General features: G+C 48.8%; 1 protein-coding gene across 1 annotated transcript in view; it reads left to right on the forward strand.

The window, feature by feature from the left end:
• The window catches only part of LOC120849056 (protein unc-80 homolog), a 220,567-nt gene that overhangs the window by 41,331 nt on the left and 160,813 nt on the right, over positions 1-18,423 (forward strand). The window contains 5 exon segments of the mRNA XM_040504832.1: positions 3,178-3,472; positions 3,474-3,728; positions 4,709-4,900; positions 6,977-7,188; positions 14,609-14,740. Of these exon segments, the coding sequence (XP_040360766.1) occupies positions 3,178-3,472; positions 3,474-3,728; positions 4,709-4,900; positions 6,977-7,188; positions 14,609-14,740 (1,086 nt within the window).

An 18,423-nucleotide genomic window follows, 5' to 3' on the forward strand; every position in this document is an offset into this window, starting at 1 on the left:
CCGAATGGACTCCGTTACTAACATGCTCGAACAGCTCAGTCTCCAACCTCTTCAGACCCGCCGAGAGATAGCAAGGCTAAAGGTTATTTATATGTTTTCAAAGGACTTACTAAATATGGACACATCTGATTTTTTACAACCCCGTATTACTAGACCAGTAAGGGGGGTACACAATAGGGCTATGCAAGTTCCGCGAATTAATAATGACACATACAAGTATTAATTTTTTGTTAGAACAGTTGAAAGGTGGAACAAGCTTCCCGAAAGTGTTGTGAATTGTGACTCATTAGCATTATTCGAGAAATGTTTACTTGAATTATATTAGACTCTCCATTTCTGTTTATGAATGTGTAAAAGAAGTGTTCTTTTCTTTGTTAGATTCATTGATAGCTTGTGTAGCGTGATGTGTACCAGTGCGGTTTTGCAAATCATATGAAATATAAGATGTGTTAAGAAATGTATATAACATAGCATGAATTAAAACTGACGTTCCACTCCTGTAAAGCGCCCAGAAGGGCGCACAGTATTTACAAATAAATAAATAAATAAAGAAACCGAAACTGAACTATCTCCATTCTCATTTCTGGGCCTCTGAAAACGTAGGTGACGTAGGGAGTGACACCAAGCGTGAATAGTCGGTATCGGTAGTATTTAAGAGATCGAGACTGGTTACCGCGGTAGCTGATGCACCGCGGTGGCGCGATCGTTTCGTCGGATCTTTCTACATGGACGACAATGCCGCTCTTGCGAGCAAGTTTGGTTCGGGCTTCCGTTCAGTGACCTAACACCAACGGAACGGGAGTATGTGTCTGGCGTTCTTCGTTACCACCCGAGGCCGACGGTGACCGCCCAGCCGACAACAAGCGGCCCGCTGGCTTTGAGCAGCAAAGCTGTGAGCAACATTCGCACGGGTGAGACAAGAGCGGCGCGTTGCTGAAGGACAGGCCCTGTCCCTGTCCAACAGGGGCGCGGGGGAAATGCCGAGGGGAAAGCGGCAGCGACCCAGGAACCGGTTCCTCCACAGGGGACGCTCCCCAAGAAGGAGAAAGTAAACAGCATGATTTTTGTTTTCACCAGAGTCGGATGTCCACTCATTTCGTCGTCAAAGAACAAGAACGATGACTGGTACATCTTCAGTCGAGCGTTTGAACTGCCATCTACGGCGCATAAATTTGGCATGACTACCACTTTGCAGAATCCTTCGAGTACCGTGCTCCCAAAGTAAACACGACATTGACATCTCCAGCGTGCTCTGCTCTGTGTTTTTTTTCATTTATTTCGTTTGAGCATATTGGCTTGTTGTCCGTTTCGCGTCCAGCGTAGCAACGAAAAAAAATAAGTACAGTAGAACCTCGTTGATACGTTTTTCAGGGGACCGCGGAAAAAAAGCGTATGAACCGGGAAAGCGCAGCAACCGATAACGCACTTAAAGGCACTCTATATAAGATAGAAAGCAGCTCTTATGCAATGGTTTATTTTATGCACTTACCGAACTCTTTTGGACTCAGACACGTTCACAAAAACGCGTAATATCCACCTGCCGCTTCGAATTAATGGTATGCAGTAAAAGTCGTTCCTCCAGAAGCCGCAGTCCCCTCTCACTCTCCGCGCAGTCATGAACGTTTACGTAGCGGCGCAAGGTGTCCAACGCAGCGATCGCGTCCGCAAACGTAAGTGCAGCGTCATCGTTCGTTTTTTGTTCGTCTTCTTCATCACTTTCTTCGTTGTCGGCAGTAGTGAGGTCGGCCACAATGTCCGCTATGCTCGATATCCGAACAATCAGCAATCTCTTGCGCCTTCTCTCGCAGAATGCCTCCGTCGATGTTGACACAAGATGCCCGGGCTTGTTTGAACCATACCAACAGGGCCTCCTCTAACTTTGCGTGTTTTGCCCCCCGAGCCTGTTTAAAGCCTGGTTGGTAGAAAGGAGCCTTCGCCTCGATCTCCTTTCGTCTCGCGACGATACTGTTTAAAGTTGACGGCGCGAGTCCAAGCTCTCTTGCGACCTCAGACCTCTTCCGGCTGGGATTTCGATCCACCGTGCGAAGTATGTCAAACTTCTCTTTAAAAGAGTGCTTTTCTCTTTCGGGATGTCATGGCCGTCGTCAACGCGCACGCACTCAGAAACGGCACTGTTCACGCAGTCGAGCCAGTCGAGCTGCCGAGCGGAACAGAAACTGGAAGTGCAGCTGGTGCAGCAGTTGCGGCGTGCGTGCGGCGCGTAAACAACTCGCGCCGGAGAGAGAGGACAGATGAAAAGAAAGAGCAAGAGAGAACGAGCGTTTTCGCAGAGCTCAGCAAAGCCCAGTGAGGAGACCGGGAAAGAGGGGAAAAGGAGTAAAGGGAAGGGGGGCGCCCGCGTGCCGCGCGGCCGCGCGATCCGCGCTGCGTGGTTCGGCTCTGCTTCGCTTCGCTTCAAGCCGGCGTGGCACCTTGGCGCACGGCGCGCCGAGGCGCCGCGATTCCGGCACTTTTGGACGTAAGAACCGGGAAGGCAAACGTAACGGGCAGGAAACTAATACATGTATCTCTATGGAAGTAAAACGGGACCGGCGTTTTTGAACGCAACGGACAGGAAAACGTATCAACCAAGAACGTATCAACGAGGTTCTACTGTATGCTGTTTTATTTACGGTTTAGTAATCAAAACCGGTCCGATTTATTCTTTTCATGGTTATTAAAGCGAAAATTAGAAAAACTGCGAACTGCAAACCAAAACGTGACCGGGGGCATGTCTCTCGTTCCAACCAATCGTTGACGCGTCTCTTGTGATGTTGCGCTTCTTGGCCCCGCATTGGTCACGTGAGCTTTGCTTCTTCTGGCCTCTCCCGCAACTCTCGGGGCGTCGCCCCAGTCGATCCCAGTATGATTATTACTGCGACTGTTTAATTGATTTGCGCGGCACACAAGCGCCGGTTTTGGCTGAAATTAGGGCAACGTGGTCTGAGACGTGCCTGGAACCCAGTTCATTCGTCAAAAAAATATCCGAAATTGCCTTCATTGTCTGTTTGAGCTACACGGTCATGTGACACTGATGCAGCCGGAAAGCCTCTATAACAGTTGTCACTGTAAAAAATACTTTGTTGTCCTCGTTGCGTGGCAGCTTCCAAACGATTCACGCAACTTTTGCCGCTTTTTGGCGGGAGTTCACAACATCCCTGGCCACCCCCGTCTCAGGCACCGGCGTCTGAACCGGGGAGACCTGCGCGCCTTCGTGGAGGAAAGGCTGCGCCTCTCGGAGCGCATCCTGGACCGCCTGGGACGCGACGACGACGACGTGGCGCTGCACCGACCCGCCCCGGCCCCCGACGCCCCGCACGAGGGCCCCGCACTTGCCGCAGCCGAGCCGCAGCCTCTACCGCCCGAGGCGGCGCCACCGCCACCGCCGCCGCCGTCGACCTTTGAGCGCGTGGGCCGCGTGCCCGCGCCTCCCTTGCAGCGCCCCAAGTCCGCACTGGGCCTGCTCAGGGACATGGGGGGGGCCGACTGACGCATTCCCCAGGGGCGAGATGGTCCGAGGCAAGAGCCTGCCCAGCATCCACATCGAGGAGCCCGCCCCCCCGGGGCCCGAGGAGGAGGCGGCCCCTTCCGCGGCACTCCCCGCACCCAAGGGGGGCGCGGAGGCGGCGCGCAAGCTGCCGGCCGTGCACACACACAGCGTGCCCAACCCCATCATCACAGTCACGGAGCACTCGCCCGTCGCCTCCATCCAGTTTTTCATCAACCAGGTGGGGGGCTCCTCCCTCCGGCTGTGGGGCCGGGACTACGGATTCCCGGTTGGCAGGTTCGAATCCTGGCCAGGGGGCCCACAATCTGATGGAGGCTATTGCTGACAAGGCTTCGTGTGACCGAGATTTTGGTTGCTCATATAAAGATCCCTGGGTGGTCCAAATTAATCCTCAGTCCTCTGCCGGGCTGTGCCAGATGCCCTTCGTCGGTTTGACACGTAAAACCCGCAAACTTGGCTTCCTGGGAAAGTGGCACCAAGCTGGCCGTTTGGTTGCCATTTTGATCCACAGAATGAGCAGTTTCTCTCTAACCTCTCCATTCTTGGTGAGCCGATCCGAATTTGCGGTGACAATTGAGTTGCTTTATAAAGACAATTCTTGCATACCGAAATTTTGGTATCCACACACAGGTGAACGAATTCGAGAATGTTTTTGCAGCCCCACCACGTGTGGTTGTGCAAAAGCTTACAAGAATTGTTTTTATAAAGACATTCCTTCTATACCAAGATTTTGTTATCCACGCATTGGTGAAAGAAGAGAATGTCTTCGCCTTGCCACCACGTGTGGCATCAATGCTTTGGCGGCTTTAAAAATATATTTTTTTTTTGTCTCGAAATACGGAAGAAAAGTAATACAGTTCTAAGAGTTCCGTGGAAATAAGCATGATTGATAAGTTGATTGCACACACAGTGCCAAAGACGCATGTGATGATGAGGAATGCTCTCAGTACGATGGTGCTTCAGTGCGAACTTGGTGCAACTGGTTTCAAAGACTTGAAGGGGCCGAAACGGCGATTGCCATGGCACCAGATACCGATTAGCCAATTATCTTACGAGGTTTTGGTCTTCCGTATGTCAGCATCTATGTGTTCGGCTAGCAGGCAGGGAAAGCAATGGCACCGCTTTCCCAGGATCCGATGACTTTAGTTTATGAACAGTGTGTTTGGCATTCTATACCGCCCAATTCTCCCCTTTCGACAGGACTCTGCAGAGAGCCCCAAGGAAGAGACTCCGCCCAGTGCGGTGTTTGTGCCCCCCTGCCACCAACTGTCCATCACGCGCAGCCAGACGGACTCGAACATCTTGTACAGCATCGACGACTTCAACGAGGCCTCTGGGTCCACCCACTACATCACTCTGGACGGACGCATCAACCTCTTCGTCGTCCTCAAGGTACTGCAACAACCTTTGACCGCTTTTCCTGAAAATGGGTAAATGTCCATAGTTTGACCCGGAAAGTATGTTCGTTGTTATGGTATCTTAAGCTTCATCTACCCAGACTTCTTGAAAACATATTTCAAATACCACTCTCTTGAAATTGGAACTACCAGGCAGAGGTTAAAGAAGAAGACGAGAACGAAATTGGACCATGTCTTTATGTGGTGCTCATCGTGACATCGGACAGCAATTTAAATGTATCCTTAACCCTATGGGCAAAGTTGGGAGACGCAGAATACGCAGTGTGTTTTGAAGTCATCCCACCATTAGGGGAAAAAGTTTTTAGTGGCAACATAAATACATATATCACCACTATTGCCATGCTAATCAAAGCTGCTTTGCTAGCATAGGGGATAGGGGTTATGATGTCATGGCCAACTGGCCATGTTTCATAGTTTTCATTACAACATTTTTTGACGCTCAGACTAAAACAAACGTGGTGATCACTGATAACGCAACAGTGTGATAACACGGTCAGGATGACAACCCACAAACTGACGCGGAGCGGCCAATGGGAGCCTCGTCGATGCGCGCCAGCCAATGGGATCGAAGTGCAAAAGGTGCCGTTGGCTAGCTTTACGCGTGGTTTCATTAAGGTGCCGTTTTGGATGGTTTCAAAGCTGATGACGTTGGACATATGCCATTAGACCAGTTAATGCTTTCGCATTAAAAATGTTTTGGGGTGAAATATTGATGGTCACCGATTTTGATAAAACTTCCCCCTTGCATTAAATACACCCTTAGTATGTCTACTAAATATCTAATCGAAATAATCCTTCTTTTTCGAGAAGCTTACGCATACACTTCCGTATCACTGGCCGCCGCTCTACTGGCAACAACGAGCAGGCGCGCTCATGACGTCAGATGTATTCGAAAGCAGACGACGATCCCTCCTCCACGGCGTTGTGTGTCGTAGTGGCAGTGAGCATCTTTGGTGTTGCGGGTTGTGTCCGGTTTAGGCTATTTGCGGCATGCGACGGAAAATGGGGAGAATTGGTGACGTGCCGTAGGGTGCAACAACACCATCAAGAAATGCGGCAGAGCGACATCTCGTCGGTTTACGACCGAGAGGTCTCTGGGACAGAAATGGGCTTAAGCATTTCGAAGCGAGCGCTGGCTCCTAGCGTTCACATCGTGCTAGAAGACAGTGTGCACCGTGCTAGCAGACAAAACCTTCCGTACCATTCTGCTTCTGAAGCAGCATCTGGACTTACGTTGGTGGGTCGCAAATGCAGCCACTATGGGTGGTCCCCTCAGAGGCGATGTCGGTATATCGAAGGTGAATGATGAATTGTCCGAAATTTTGTGCAGAAAGTCTTATGACATTTGCTGGACATTGCTTGACTCAAAGAAGCTTGATGAATCAGAGTCCGTTATTTCCCGCGGACAATCGCAACGGCCATTTGACTGCTTCTGACGCTGGGCGAAACAGGCCCAAGCTGCGCACGTGCTGATGCTTATACAGCATCTGATGTCGCAACAAGATGGTGGACCAGTAATCATATTTTTACTATTAAAAATCAAAAAAGTTTGGGGAAAATATATTTGCTGATTTGGGCTCAGTTTCTTGCATTCGTTCAGAAAATATGCTTAGTTTAAAACATTTAAATTGATGCCGGAGCTCCCCTTTAACAAAATAGCATCATTGTGTAAAGAAGAGTGAATCAAAAAATTATATCGTAGCGTATACAAGGTGCAGCTTAACAAAATTAGTTTGTAGTGTAAATATGAGTGTGTCTTAACAAATCGCATTACAAAAGAAACAAGGGCGCATCTCAAGGTATTGCATCACAATGTAAGCAGAAGCATGTCGTAACAAGTTGCATCGTACCGTAAACCAGAGTGCGTCATAACAGATTGCACCATAGCGCAACCAAGAACAAGGACAAGAAGAGAAGAAAAGAAGAAACTGAAATGGGGGGGCCTCCTCACAGGCCTCGTCGTCGTGGCCGCCACCTGGAGGGAAATGGGTGCGAGGCTGCGGATACGGGCACTAGTTGAACCGTCTGTCTCCGGCCACCTTCGACGCAGGCGGTGCACGCGGTGACGCTGCGGGAGACGAGCTGCTCCCTGCGGGTGTGCGGGGCCCTCGTGTCCATCCTGGAGCTGCTCTTGGGAATGGACGTGCTACCCCGGCGGAGGAGCGACGACCCCTGGGAGGACCTGCTGGCACCACGCCCGGACGCTGACCGACGCTCCGACCAGCTCTCCACCCACAACCTGTTCGTCGACAGCATCGTCAGGTGACCTCACGGCTGCTGCCCTTTGCTGGGGTTCCCTTTGTTTGGAGTTCATTGATTAATTTAGACTTCATTTCAACCCTCAACCCCCCCCCCTTTTTTTTTAAATAACTTTTTTGTTGACCTTAGCAAGGTGACGCAAGCTACCGCCCGTTGTAAAGGGTTAAGCCGTTACCATCTATCCATCCATTCATCTTTTTACTTGATGCTTCTCACTTCTGTCTATAACAGTAGAGGATGCTCTTTTCCCACTGCAATCAATTGTCTTATTTCATACCCCCCTTCCCCTTCCCCCATTGGCACGGGGTGTTAAGAATGGAACCTTCGGCGACCTTCTTCCGAGTTTCAACGCTGCGGAAACGAGTCAAGACGAGTCCGGGACCGTCGCCCGCTTGTCGGGGCCTGCGCGAAACGAGTCCCGACGAGTCCGGGACCGTCGCCTGCGTGATGGGGCCTGCGGCAACAAGTCTCAACGCGCCCGTGACGTTAGCGGGACGTGTGTGTGTGCGTGGTGGTTGGTGCGCTCGGGAAAGGGAGAGAGGCATGGCCTAACTGCAGAGAACTTTGGCTACGTCACACTGGACGGCGGTTTGCTGCATCGCACTGGCTGCCCTGGCTGGGAGTGAGGGAGAAACGGACCCTATATAAGGCGGAGCGTGAGGCTGCTCCGTTGTTCTCTCGGATTTGACGACTGTATCGCTACCATGTAATTAAACCCTTCGTTACGTTACCAAGTCTCCCACCTCCACTGAACCCCTGGGTTCCTCACTTCGGGGAATGGACGTCGTCACGAGCCAGGAAGCTTCCGGACGTGCGGCCTAAACCCCGCCTCAAACAACTGGTTGGCAGCAGTTGGGATCGGACCATGCGACATCGTGCTACATCTGTGGGTGAGCGTTTGGACTTTGCTTTGAGATTCGCCAGGCTTCAGATTATGGGTAATTAATTTTGAACTGCTGGGAATCCTTAGTGTTTGACTCGTGCGCTAGGTTTTTGTACAACCTCGCGACAAGTTTTAGAACAAAGCCAAAGCTAAAAAGCAGCGATCATGGATCTAATGAGGTTACTGAGAACAGATTTACTCTGTTTGTGTGAAGAATTGGGTGTGGAGGTGGAGCAAAAGATGAAGAAATCTGAGATCAGTAAAGCAATTTCAGAGAGCGCGGAAGCAGAGGATATTAAAATTGCGTGGGAATTACTTCAGAACGCTAAAAGTGAAGCTGCAGCGAGAGAGGAACGAGCGCAAGCTGCAGCGAGAGAGGAACGAGCGCAAGCTGCAGCGAAAGAGGAACGAGAACAGGAGCAGGCTGTAGCAAGAGAGGAACGAGCGCAGGCTGCAGCGAGAGAGGAACGAGCGCAGGCTGCAGCGGCAGAGGAACGAGCGCTAAAAAGGCTAGAGCTCGAAATTGAACAACAGCGATTAAACTCGCAGAACAGTAGAGTTGGGGCTCCTGTACGAGTAAGTGAGGCCGAGTCGTATCAAATGAAGAAGCTCCTGCAGCCGTTTAAAGTTGGGGAAGACGTGGGTCTATTCTTAGTTAACTTTGAGAGGACATGTGAGAAGTTGAGCTTCGCCCCAGAAACGTGGCCGCAACGGCTTTTGACTTTGTTGCCCTGTGAGGCTGCAGAGGTTGTCGCGCGCCTTAGTACTAAAGACGCGGACGACTACGACAAGGTGAAGTCGAGCCTTTTGAAGCGGTATCGCCTTTCTGCCGAGGCATTCCGTCAAAGGTTTAGAAACGCATCCAAAAAGAGCAGCGAGGGCTACTCGGAATTCGCGTACGGGCTTAAAACCAACTTGATAGAATGGTTAAAGAGCGAGGAAGTGTACGAAAGTCGAGACAAGGTTGTCGAGTGTGTGTGCCTTGAACAGTTCTTTCGAAGCATTCCGCAGTCAGTCAAGCTCTGGGTGCAGGATAGGGTAGGAGTCGACTCTGTCGAAAGGGCCGCTGAGCTAGCCGAAGGGTACGCAACGCGTAGAAAGCTGAGCGGAGAGGAAAGCGAACCCGGCCGGAGCGATCAGCGCAAGCCCTTCCAACAGGGAAACGGCTCGCGAGAAAAAAGGCCCGAGAAGCCAGAAACAGGACAAAAGGTCCCAGAAAAGAGCGGAGATCCCTCGAGCGGAGACGAGGCACGGAAAAGCCAAAAAGGGCAGTTCGAGGCAAGGAAGCCGTTCCTGTGCTACAACTGTCAGGAGCCGGGACACACAGCGGCCAGGTGTAACAAACTGCGGGTTGTGTTCTCGTACGTGAGCGGTAGTAACAGGGACCTGGAGCTTCTTCGTCCCTATCTTCACGAGCTCCAGGTAAACGGAAAGCCGTGCAGGGTGCTTCGTGACAGTGCAGCGACGATGGACGTTGTTCATCCGTCGTATGTGACGACATCCGACTTTACTGGAAAGGTAGTTTGGATCAAGCAGCCGCTCGAGAAGCACAGTGTCTGTCTGCCTATGGCGAGAGTAAGGATAACTGGCCCGTTCGGAGAGCTAGTGACAGAGGCGGCTGTCTCGCAAACAGTCCCGTTGGAGTATCCCTATTTGTTTTCTAACAGGTCAGATTTCTTGCTGCGCGAAAGAGGTCAACAGCTGGGAGAAGGACTGGTTCAGCCGTTGACGAGGTCCAAATCGCGTCAGCTTGCCACTTTGTTAAAGAGTGAGCCAGAGCCAAAGGCAGCTGACTGGGAGCAAGCACTCCCAGAGTTGGAGACAGAGAAACGGGATGAAGGGGACCGGGTTGTAGAACAGCCCGACCTCGTAGCACTAGAAAGCGTACGCCGTTCCAACGCGCCGGCGGAAAAGGCGGAGGAAGACGGGATCATTAAAGGATCTCTCGTAGCTCCGGCGTCACGTAACTTTGATCGTCTGTTGCGAGTAGACAGAGTGTCTCTGACAGTCGAGCAGAAGAGCGACCCTAGTGTGTCAGGGTTTCGCGGTACTGCTCAGGAGATTGCTAGGACCAATGTGACGGGGCATGAAAAAGGCGGATTGTTTTATCGGCGCTACAAGGACCGCATTTTCACGTCTAGAAATCACGTGAAAATCGATCACTATGACTTCAGCGTAAGAAAGAGGAAAGGCAAATTTAGTGGCAATGCCGATGGGTTGAGCAGATTTTTCTGATATCACCAAAAAAAGTAGGGATGATCTCAGAGGTTTTCGTCATCCACGGGAATGAGGATCAAAGTGCGACACTTCGTTAAAGCCCCAAAATGACCTCACAAATTGCGAAGTTTTGTCTTTTTGTATTTTGTTCATAGTGACCTCTTTGGAAAAATGAGTTTTGCTTTGGCGACAGCGGGTCTCGATACCCGAAATTGCCCTAAGGTTTTAAATTGCATTGTTTTGGCAATCCGTAATCCGGGTAATCCGTAATCCAGTCTGGCGGGTCTCTGGCAGATTCCGAGCGTTTGACTGCGGAGTGGCGTGGTGTTGTGGGGGACGTTTCCGCTGATGCCTCCGTTGTGAGAGGTTTGGGAGTTTGCTTAGTGCTTGCAGCGTCTTCTCAAGGCCTACTCCAAGCGCACCTCTTCAGGCCAGCGATAGTACCACCGGCCATTCGAGGTTTCCCTGGCCCCGGAGGGGCTGTTAAGAATGGAACCTTCGGCGACCTTCTTCCGAGTTTCAACGCTGCGGAAACGAGTCAAGACGAGTCCGGGACCGTCGCCCGCTTGTCGGGGCCTGCGCGAAACGAGTCCCGACGAGTCCGGGACTGTCGCCTGCGTGATGGGGCCTGCGGCAACAAGTCTCAACGCGCCCGTGACGTTAGCGGGACGTGTGTGTGTGCGTGGTGGTTGGTGCGCTCGGGAAAGGGAGAGAGGCATGGCCTAACTGCGGAGAACTTTGGCTACGTCACACTGGACAACGGGTTGCTGCATCGCACTGGCTGCCCTGGCTGGGAGTGAGGGAGAAACGGACCCTATATAAGGCGGAGCGTGAGGCTGCTCCGTTGTTCTCTCGGATTTGACGACTGTATCGCTACCATGTAATTAAACCCTTCGTTACGTTACCAAATCTCCCACCTCCACTGAACCCCTGGGTTCCTCACTTCGGGGAATGGACGTCGTCACGAGCCAGGAAGCTTCCGGACGTGCGGCCTAAACCCCGCCTCGAACGGGGGTCCCCCATCACTTCGGCGGGTCCCCAGGGTGTCCCCGACATATCTATGCTTGAGAACCGCTGCTCTAGGGCATTACAGGGGGAGAGGGCACGTCTATTCTCACACTGAGGAAAAGCGCACGCACTCTATTTTCTGGATTATGCTAGTCCACACCCGGTGTGTAGTTTGCAAAGAAAAATTTTGGTTGAAAAGGAAAGGCTTTTCCTTAGACTCTCTGTACCTGATGCATAGCTTGCACATAAGAACACTCTCATACACAGCACACCTCAAAAAATACTTGCGTTATTAGCGCACAAACAAGCTTGTAGCATACAGAAACCATCATTATCATAATCTGTCGATCACGAAATCCGTCATGTCTTGTCATAATGAGCCACCTTGAAAAGAAAATCCTTGTATAGTCCGCACCTGCAAATAGTCTTCATCGCATCAATTTTCAACATTTAGACATGTATAGTCCTCAAACAAGTCCAGAAAATACTACTATACTACCCCCTGATCCCAGAAACGCATCTGTCTGCCCTTCTCTTCATCTGTTTGTCCATTTGTCCAGGCATTTCCCGCTAAATTTAGCAGAGAAATTGACGTCACATGATGTCAGGATATCGCACGACACAACGACTTGATACTGTGACATCAGGTTCCCGCCAGATTTAATGGGAAAATTGATGTCACGTGACCGAACGTCATGTGATGTCGCATTGTCAAGTCCCGGTGTCATTTGACACCATAACGTAATGTGACGCCGCATTGTCAAGCCCTGGTGTCATTTGACATCATAACGTGATGTGATGTCACGTTGCAAAGTACTGGTGTCATGTGACATCACATTGTAAAGTCCTGGTGTCATGTGACACTATAACGTTGTGACGTCACATTGTCAAGTCCTGGTGTCATGTGACGTCACAGTGACGTCGTCGTAACAGTAACCTGCGGTCACATTGTTTCTCCACTGTTAAGTTTAGCAGGTAATTTAGTAAACATGTTCTTCACTTGCTGAAATGACTGTTTAATGTTTCTTAAGAAGTTTAAAACAATTTCTCCTTAAATACTTCATTTCATGCGTTGTAGAACTTTGAAAGTAAAGGTCACTGATCACTTTTTAAAGCGATAGCTTTAACAAACTTTAAGGGGCTTGTGTCACAGAAAAGCTGGCGTCGGTAGGATGGGAAAATCCTGATTGGTCGATAGGGTCACGACATCGCAGCCAAATGACCTCGCACGGGAATTTCAAACAACTAGCAACGCTCACGTGAAACGTGACGTCAGATGTGGAATGAAAGTGATTAAAACATGACATGTAATGCAAACTAAAGGTCTCCGCATGTCTCAAATGATTTCACCTTATAAAGTAATTTATTTGCTTCGAAGAAAAAATTAGAAGAATTTTAGGTGGAGGTGGAATTAACCCACGACCCATTGGTTGCGAGCCAGACACACTACCTACTAGGCCATGCAGACACGCTTGCATGACTTTGGAACGAGCGGGGTTTTATATGTTTAGTTACCGCTCTCCACTCTTAAAGGCGCAAAGCTTAAGCGTCCTTCTGTAGTTTTTAATACAGAATCGCATTGTAATGGAAGCTAAGTGAGAATTTGTATACTTCCGTGGCTTGCATGCCACATGACGTGACTGTGACGTCACGGCGTCACGTTACTCGCATTGTAAAGTTGTGTCTCGTTGCATCACTGTGTCAGCAATGTTATTGAATCTAATAACCTTGGGTGTCGAGACGTGTAACGCGATGTCACGTCATGTGACCATGTCGTGTAACATGGGATTACTTAAAGTCATGACGCCGCATGGCACTGCCATGTGACGAGACATCACAACTCAACAGCATGACATTGCAGAACACGTTGCATCATATGGTTAATCAAAGTATGCTAATAAAAAAAACGTCATGAAAACCAATTGTTTCTTATACATTGGAATTCTCTATACGACGGTTCTGTTGGTAGATTGAAATGCAGCAGCCAATTTTTGCTTTGAATTTGGGTGGGTTTTTTTGTGGTTTACTTTGTCCCACAGATTCCATGCTTTTTGGGGCCTGCTTTCAATGTCGGCAAGATGTCTGTTTATCGGGGCTTAAAATATAGGAAACAATACTCGGCAGTTGAATTCTCCAACCTCCAGATATGGCTCAGCCCTGTTTTTTGCGCATTTTGGTTGCCTGAAAAGAAAAATACATGAAAAGTCAGCCCCTACCTAGAAATCGCATTACTCGGGATTGGTGATTTCTGCAACGAGGTTAAAATGCTTCGACGAGTGTTGCTCCGGTAATGCAGAAGGCGATTGAATAGGCAAAGGTCGCCTTTTTGTAAATAATATGATACTTATGGCATAGTCTGGGTGGGGCAGCTGATGTAGAAATCAGCGAACGAGAGATTAAGTCAGACGTTTCTCCTCGGCTTCTTTCAAGCAGGGATTTGTGGGGGGGGTTGCACACGAAAAGCTACCGAACCTCTCCCTTTTCTACTGCCTTTAGCATTTCTTGGCACATTATGTAGTGTTCAGTTTGTTTCGAGCAGTGGTTCTCAACCACTGACTTTCTGGGGACCCCTTCTGGATAGGCGGAAGTGATAGAGGACCCCATCTAGCAGGGGGGGAGAAAGATATTCATAATGTTAGGTCCCATGCATTTCTGCTGCTTCAGAGCAACGGGGCATAGACGCAAACTATGAGGATCCTGACGGGAGTGTACTGCCGTTGACGCTTTGATATATACAACGAAGCAGGATAACATTGCTTCCAAGTTCTGCACCTAATTTTTTTCTAGCTTTAATTTGCACAAAAAACTGGTGTCGCGCATTGCTGAGAATAAAATAAAGTTGGCAAGCAGACGAGCAACTTCAACTCGTCGTGGCAAAAGGAACACGCCTAACCTATCGTCTGCTCTTCTTGCGCTCTCTTTCTTGCTCATTCTCTGGGGACCACCCCTGCTCCCGTCTTTACCCCCCCTGGGAGTATTGGATGATTGCAATGACAAAATGGTAAATGAAGAAAACCAAATGTGCGCAAGCTAACTTTGAAACGGAGAATAATCTACCGTACTCGTTCGATGCTCATGGTTTGGTCGTTTGGCTTTGTGGGGCAGCCAGCATCGATAAAAAAAGGAAGTTTTGTCGCTCAGCTTGACCGACGGTCTAAAGCTTCAGGGACCCTAAAAAGGCCCTCGGAAACCCAAGCGGTTCGCAGACCCCACTTGAACGCCACTGGTTAGAGTTTGCACACCTTTGACATTGCTGGCCTTGCTGCATCCTGGTGGTGTGCACCGAAGTGAAGGGACCCTCACGTCCCCCCGCAGGGTGATGAAGCACCTGGGCTGTCCCCACGGCTGCGGGGAGGGCCACCGGTCATCGAGCGCAGAGACGGTGCGTCGACAAGCCCAGGGTTGCCTGCTGCGCCTGCACAAAGCAGACGAGGCCCAGTTTCGCAGGTGGGTGCTCTGCTCCGCAGCTGGCTGGTACGGGGACCGGAACCCTTCTTGTGCGGCTCTCTTCCTTGCCAACCTCGTTTGAGTAACCTGTAGATCTTTTACTAAATTATTTGAACGCCAAAGTGCATGCTGCAACTGCAGTTATAAGTGTGTTCGTGCTGGCATCCGCAGCTCTAACTGTTCTAAAGCAAAAGCCTAAAACAAATAGCAGTTTGCATATGTGTTTGTCACCCCACCAGGATCTTAAACCACCTTTAAAGAAAGCTATTTTTCACACATGGCAGTTGCAATCTTCACATTATCAAATCTGTCTGGGAATTTGGGATAGGTGTTTAACGGGGAATATCGCATGGAGGTCCTCCTATGCTGGCTGAGAATAAGCAGTGGTGAAGACGTTATACTATGCTACCAAGTGGAGAACTTTTGATTATCTTACTTACACATTTTATGGCATTGTATGTCTTATCATCTACTACTGTCGAGACCGGTTATAAGAAAGTCAGTTATAATGAAATAGCGGCTACAGTGAAGCGATCACGATTTCCCACTCCCTTTTGCACTTCGTTAACTGAAGTCGGTTATAACGAAATAGCGGGTATATTGAAGTGATTTCGGGTTCCCGTTGACTTCGTTATAACCGGTCTCGACAGTACGTCGATCATCTACCGCCCCAACCCGCGTCGATAGCATACTGCGCACGGACGCAGGCATGTATGCACCAAACAAGAAAGTTGTGCAAGAGCCTCCTTGTGATTGACAAGGCGCCCAACTTGGCCTGACGCCAAAGTATTTGCCAATGCGATCGCCGGCTTTCTCGCTTGCTTGTTGCATCTGGTTGATTTTTCTATTTTCATGTAGACTTTCTTTTTTTTTGTAGACAAAGAGAACATCGCGGTTTTAGAAACGTGCTTTTGCAGAACAAACGTTCGCGCTGAATGCTGATGGATAGTGTTCATTGTGCGTATGGAAGAAATGGACTTTGCGATACTAAATGTTCTTTATTGAGTATTTCTTGCATAAAACAAAAACTAATTCCATTTAGCTTAATGGATCTCTTGTGCAGCCATGCTAGATATGTACAGAAAAATGAGCGTTTTTTTTTAGCTTTTCCTAAACTCCTTGCGCTTACCCACCGAGACATGGCCCACCCCTTTTTTATGAATTTCAGGCGGCAGGGGGGTGGACAATGACTCGGTATATTACAAACGTTATATACCTTTTTAGCACCGAATTGATAATATTTTTAGTATAATCCAAGTATGTTTAGCTTAGAGCACTGTAGCCTTCATTGCTGCTGTGCTACTGAACTCCTAATCATCATCATCGTGATCACGTGCATTCATCAACAACTTATTTTGATTATAAACTTTTTTATGCTGATATGGTAAGCATATGCAGTGCATGTACCTACTTTTCCCAGCGTTCTTCTCGGAGTTAGTAATTCAGCAAAAAATCTACCGTAAAGTACCGAGAGAATGCCCACCCCCGAGAGATTCCAATCCCATTTTTCTGGCTAAGTATCTGCAACATGAAAATTCTGAAACATCGCCCACCCCCCAATTACCGTTGGATGTCACGCAATGTTCGACGGAAATAGCATCAACCGCGCAATTTGCTGTACCGGCACGTCTAACAAGCGAGTTTATAGCGGGTTCCCGCGTTTTTGTCCGCGATCTGTGCACGCAATAGCGACTCCTGTAACATGCGAGTTGTTCCCATGTGTATGTTGCACCGTGAAATGCGAATCTGCTGCGTCCGCAATCTGTGGTATCCGTTCCCGTGACATAAAGTTTTTAGCAGATTCCTGTGTTTTCGTCCGCGATCTGCATGCGCGATCTCGATTCCACGCAAGTTGGTTGTGCGTGTATATTGCATCGTAAAATATGATTCTGCTGCGTTCGCGATCTGCTGTTTTTGTTCCCGTAACATACGAGTTTGTAGCGGATTCTTGCCTTTTGTCTGTGATCTGCGTGCACGATATCGGTTCCCGTGACAGACAAGTTTGTAGCGGGTTCCCGCGTGTTTATTTCACCATAAAACTTGCATCTGCTGCTTCTGCGATTTGCGGTATTTGTTCCCGTGAGATGCGAGTTCTCGGCCGATTTTCGCGGGTCCTTAGCACCGTGAAACGCGAATCTACTGCGTCTGCAACCTGCGGTATCCTCTTTCGTGACACAGGAGTTTGTAGCGAATTCCTACGTGTTTATCGCATCGTGAAATGCGAATTTGCGGTGTCCGCGATTTGCGGTATCAATTCCCGCATCACGTGTTTTGTAGCCGGTTTTTGATAAAGTTTTGCTGTGGCGTCCCCAAAGATAGCCCACCCCATATTTTTCACCATTTATCTGTTCATTTTGGGTGGGCGTTCTTTTGGAACTTTACGGTATTTGTTCAGGGATTCTGGAAATGTTTGGGGCAATGGACTTTGAATTTCGCTGTCACGTCTTTAATTCGGTAACACTTTAAGATACAGTTATGGCTTTGCTGTTATGGCATTCTTTGTGTGCAAGATACTTGTGGATATTATCTTGCTTGCAGGCGGCTCAGGCACTTTCCGAAAACAAATGTCTTGCATCGCCTCTTAAGTGATGGGGAACGAAAAGAAACAAAAAAACTTAAAAGTGCAGCATCAGCTATCAGGCTGCAAGTATTGTTTGCTTGGTTCAAATCAAATCTAATCAAACCAAATTTATTTGTTGTCGCATCATCTTACATGACAACAAGGGACTCAAACAAAAAGCTGCTGAGTAGCAGCTTGATGAAGGTCCCAGCTTCAGCGCATTCGTGACAGCAAAAAAAAGAAATACAAAAAAAATTTATTGCATTTCCACGTGGTGAATGGTGTTGATTGGGGCGAAGCTATGGTGGTGCTTGTCTGCATAGACGCTGAGCCGCAGCATGCCGAGCCTTTCGTTCGTTTTCATCCATGTCAGAAAGAGAATGTGTAATATGGAACGTGGTTATATACGCATTTGAGCATTTGACCACAGCGCCCTCTCGTCTATAAACGTTGAGCCAATGCATGCAAAGTTGAACGCGATTATATACGTATTTGACCGCAGCGCCCTCTCCTGTATAGACGTTGAGCGGCTACGTGCAACGTTTCATCCACGACATCCCCAGCTCTTGAGTTACTACCACATCTCAGAGCCCCCTACTCGTCCCGCAGTCGTGGCCGAGTGGTTAAGGCGATGGACTAGAAATCCATTGGGGTCTCCCCGCACAGGTTTGAATCCTGTCGACTGCGCAAACATTTTTTAAAATTTTTAAAAAATTTTTTGCCCTACACGAGCATGTGAGCACGTGAGCTCGCGAGCACGAGCACCGGCAAGATTGATGTGAGCACGGACGCCGGACGTACAAGGCTAGACCCTAAGGAGCTTTGCCCCTAACGTATAATATATTAATATTATACTAATATACGAATATTAGATCTAATGAACAATTTAAGCGTAGAAAATACCCGAAGACACCAGACATTTGAACACGAAAATATAGCGTATCAGATAACAGATAACACACCAAAATTACACAACAAAAACAGCAGTAATCAAAAGTCACAGAGACATTATAAAATTTAGTAATCCTTTATGTGACGGTGTTTCTAAATCTAAACACTTTCTAGACAAACTATTTAGTATGGTGGACAAATTTAAATGAAATGTCTGATGAATGTAGTTAGT

This window comes from Ixodes scapularis, unplaced genomic scaffold (assembly GCF_016920785.2).
Source record: "Ixodes scapularis isolate PalLabHiFi unplaced genomic scaffold, ASM1692078v2 ptg000299l_1__unscaffolded, whole genome shotgun sequence".
NCBI classification, from domain to species: domain Eukaryota; kingdom Metazoa; phylum Arthropoda; class Arachnida; order Ixodida; family Ixodidae; genus Ixodes; species Ixodes scapularis.